This window comes from Cyprinodon variegatus, unplaced genomic scaffold (assembly GCF_000732505.1).
Source record: "Cyprinodon variegatus isolate N-32 unplaced genomic scaffold, C_variegatus-1.0 Scaffold1315, whole genome shotgun sequence".
NCBI lineage: Eukaryota > Metazoa > Chordata > Actinopteri > Cyprinodontiformes > Cyprinodontidae > Cyprinodon > Cyprinodon variegatus.
The window spans coordinates 72,276-73,778 of NW_015151768.1; the positions used below are offsets into that span (position 1 = coordinate 72,276).

The 1,503-nt window shown below is 39.2% G+C and overlaps 1 protein-coding gene across 1 annotated transcript in view; it reads left to right on the plus strand.

Moving 5' to 3' along the window:
* Nucleotides 1-1,503, plus strand: part of LOC107102769 (gamma-glutamyltranspeptidase 1-like) — a 63,236-nt gene that overhangs the window by 56,047 nt on the left and 5,686 nt on the right. Inside the window, exons 8-10 of the mRNA XM_015402194.1 lie at nucleotides 392-528; nucleotides 681-868; nucleotides 955-1,082. Coding sequence (XP_015257680.1) covers nucleotides 392-528; nucleotides 681-868; nucleotides 955-1,082 — 453 coding nt within the window. The remainder of the gene's footprint in view (nucleotides 1-391; nucleotides 529-680; nucleotides 869-954; nucleotides 1,083-1,503) is intronic.

The following is a 1,503-nucleotide window of genomic DNA, read 5'->3' on the forward strand; positions in this document are numbered from 1 at the left end:
ACTAATTAAGGGAGAGCAAACAGGCCAGATCATGACAGATGACATCTTAGGAGTTTTGTAGACCTCCTTTAGCGTGCCGCGGTCTGCTGGTGAAGTAGCTTGGATAGAACTGAAGGTGAAAACTCCTTGTGACTGATGGCGCTGCATTCCTCATAAGATATAGTTGTTTTTAATTATGGCCATTTTGTCATTCCCCAATATCTTCCTCACCAAAATATTTTTTTCCTGTAATTATACAAAAGATTCTTAAGTAATTCCTTTTTTTCAGAATTGTTAAAACTAAATAAATAGTTACCTGTAGTTTCATGTTTGTAGAAAAGAAAAAAAAACGTTTTTTATGGGATATTTTTCTTCTGCTTCATTTTCTTTGTATGTTTTAATATTTTTTAAGGGTACAACTTCTCAGACACAAGCGTCTCGACAGCGGAGAGAAAAACTCTAACGTACCACCGCATCGTCGAGGCCTTTCGTTTTGCTTATGCCAAGAGAAGCAGACTGGGCGACCCACGGTACCTCAACATTACCGATGTAAGCTCACTCCATTCACAGCTTTCATTCTGCAGTATTTCCAGTTTCACTGGATCATCAAGAGTCTGAGAGCTTCTCATCCCTTAAAAACATCCCATGCTGTTTTTCATGTACTCTTCTCTCTTCCACTGACTTGTTTTGCACAAATTCAGCTGATTCATAACATGACCTCAGACTACTTTGCTGACGGAATCAGGAGTAGAATTACCGATGACACCACGCATCCCGATAACTACTATGAGCCTGAGTATTTTGTTCCGGAAAACCACGGTACAGCTCACCTGTCCGTCATAGCCGAGGATGGAAGTGCCGTCGCCGCTACCAGTACCATTAACCTATAGTGAGAGCCTGCTGTGTCCGCCCACGTATTCACTTTCATTTATTAGACACTGAGTGAGATAAATAATATTTGTTCTTCCTCCACAGCTTTGGGTCTAAAGTCATGTCTCGGTCCACTGGGATCATTTTCAATGATGAAATGGATGACTTCAGCTCTCCTTATATGACCAATGGGTTTGGAATCCCACCATCACCCAACAACTTCATACAGCCAGGTTTCAGTAAACTTAATGACGACACTGGGGCTTTTTAATTGACTTTTTATCACGTTACAACCACAAACATCAATGTGTCTAAAAACACATTTTAGAAAAGATAAACACAGTTTATAAGATTTTTTTTTACAAATAAAAGCAAAAAAAAAAAATCTCAGTCATTTGGAGGGAACGCAATTGTTTTATCATGAATGTCCATCTCAGGAATTCAGAAAAAAAAGGTTAATGTAGGTCAAGGAACATGACAGCAGGTCAGGGATTAATATGTGCAGAATCTGAAACAAAAAAAAAAACTTGTTAAGGTTATGATTAATAAATAAAATAAAAATTCTTTCCCGGCTATCTCCAACCAGTCTGCCTCTGCAGAAGGCTGCGCACATGAAGTTTCTGTCTGTCTCTGCCGGCAGGTAGGGGATTATTT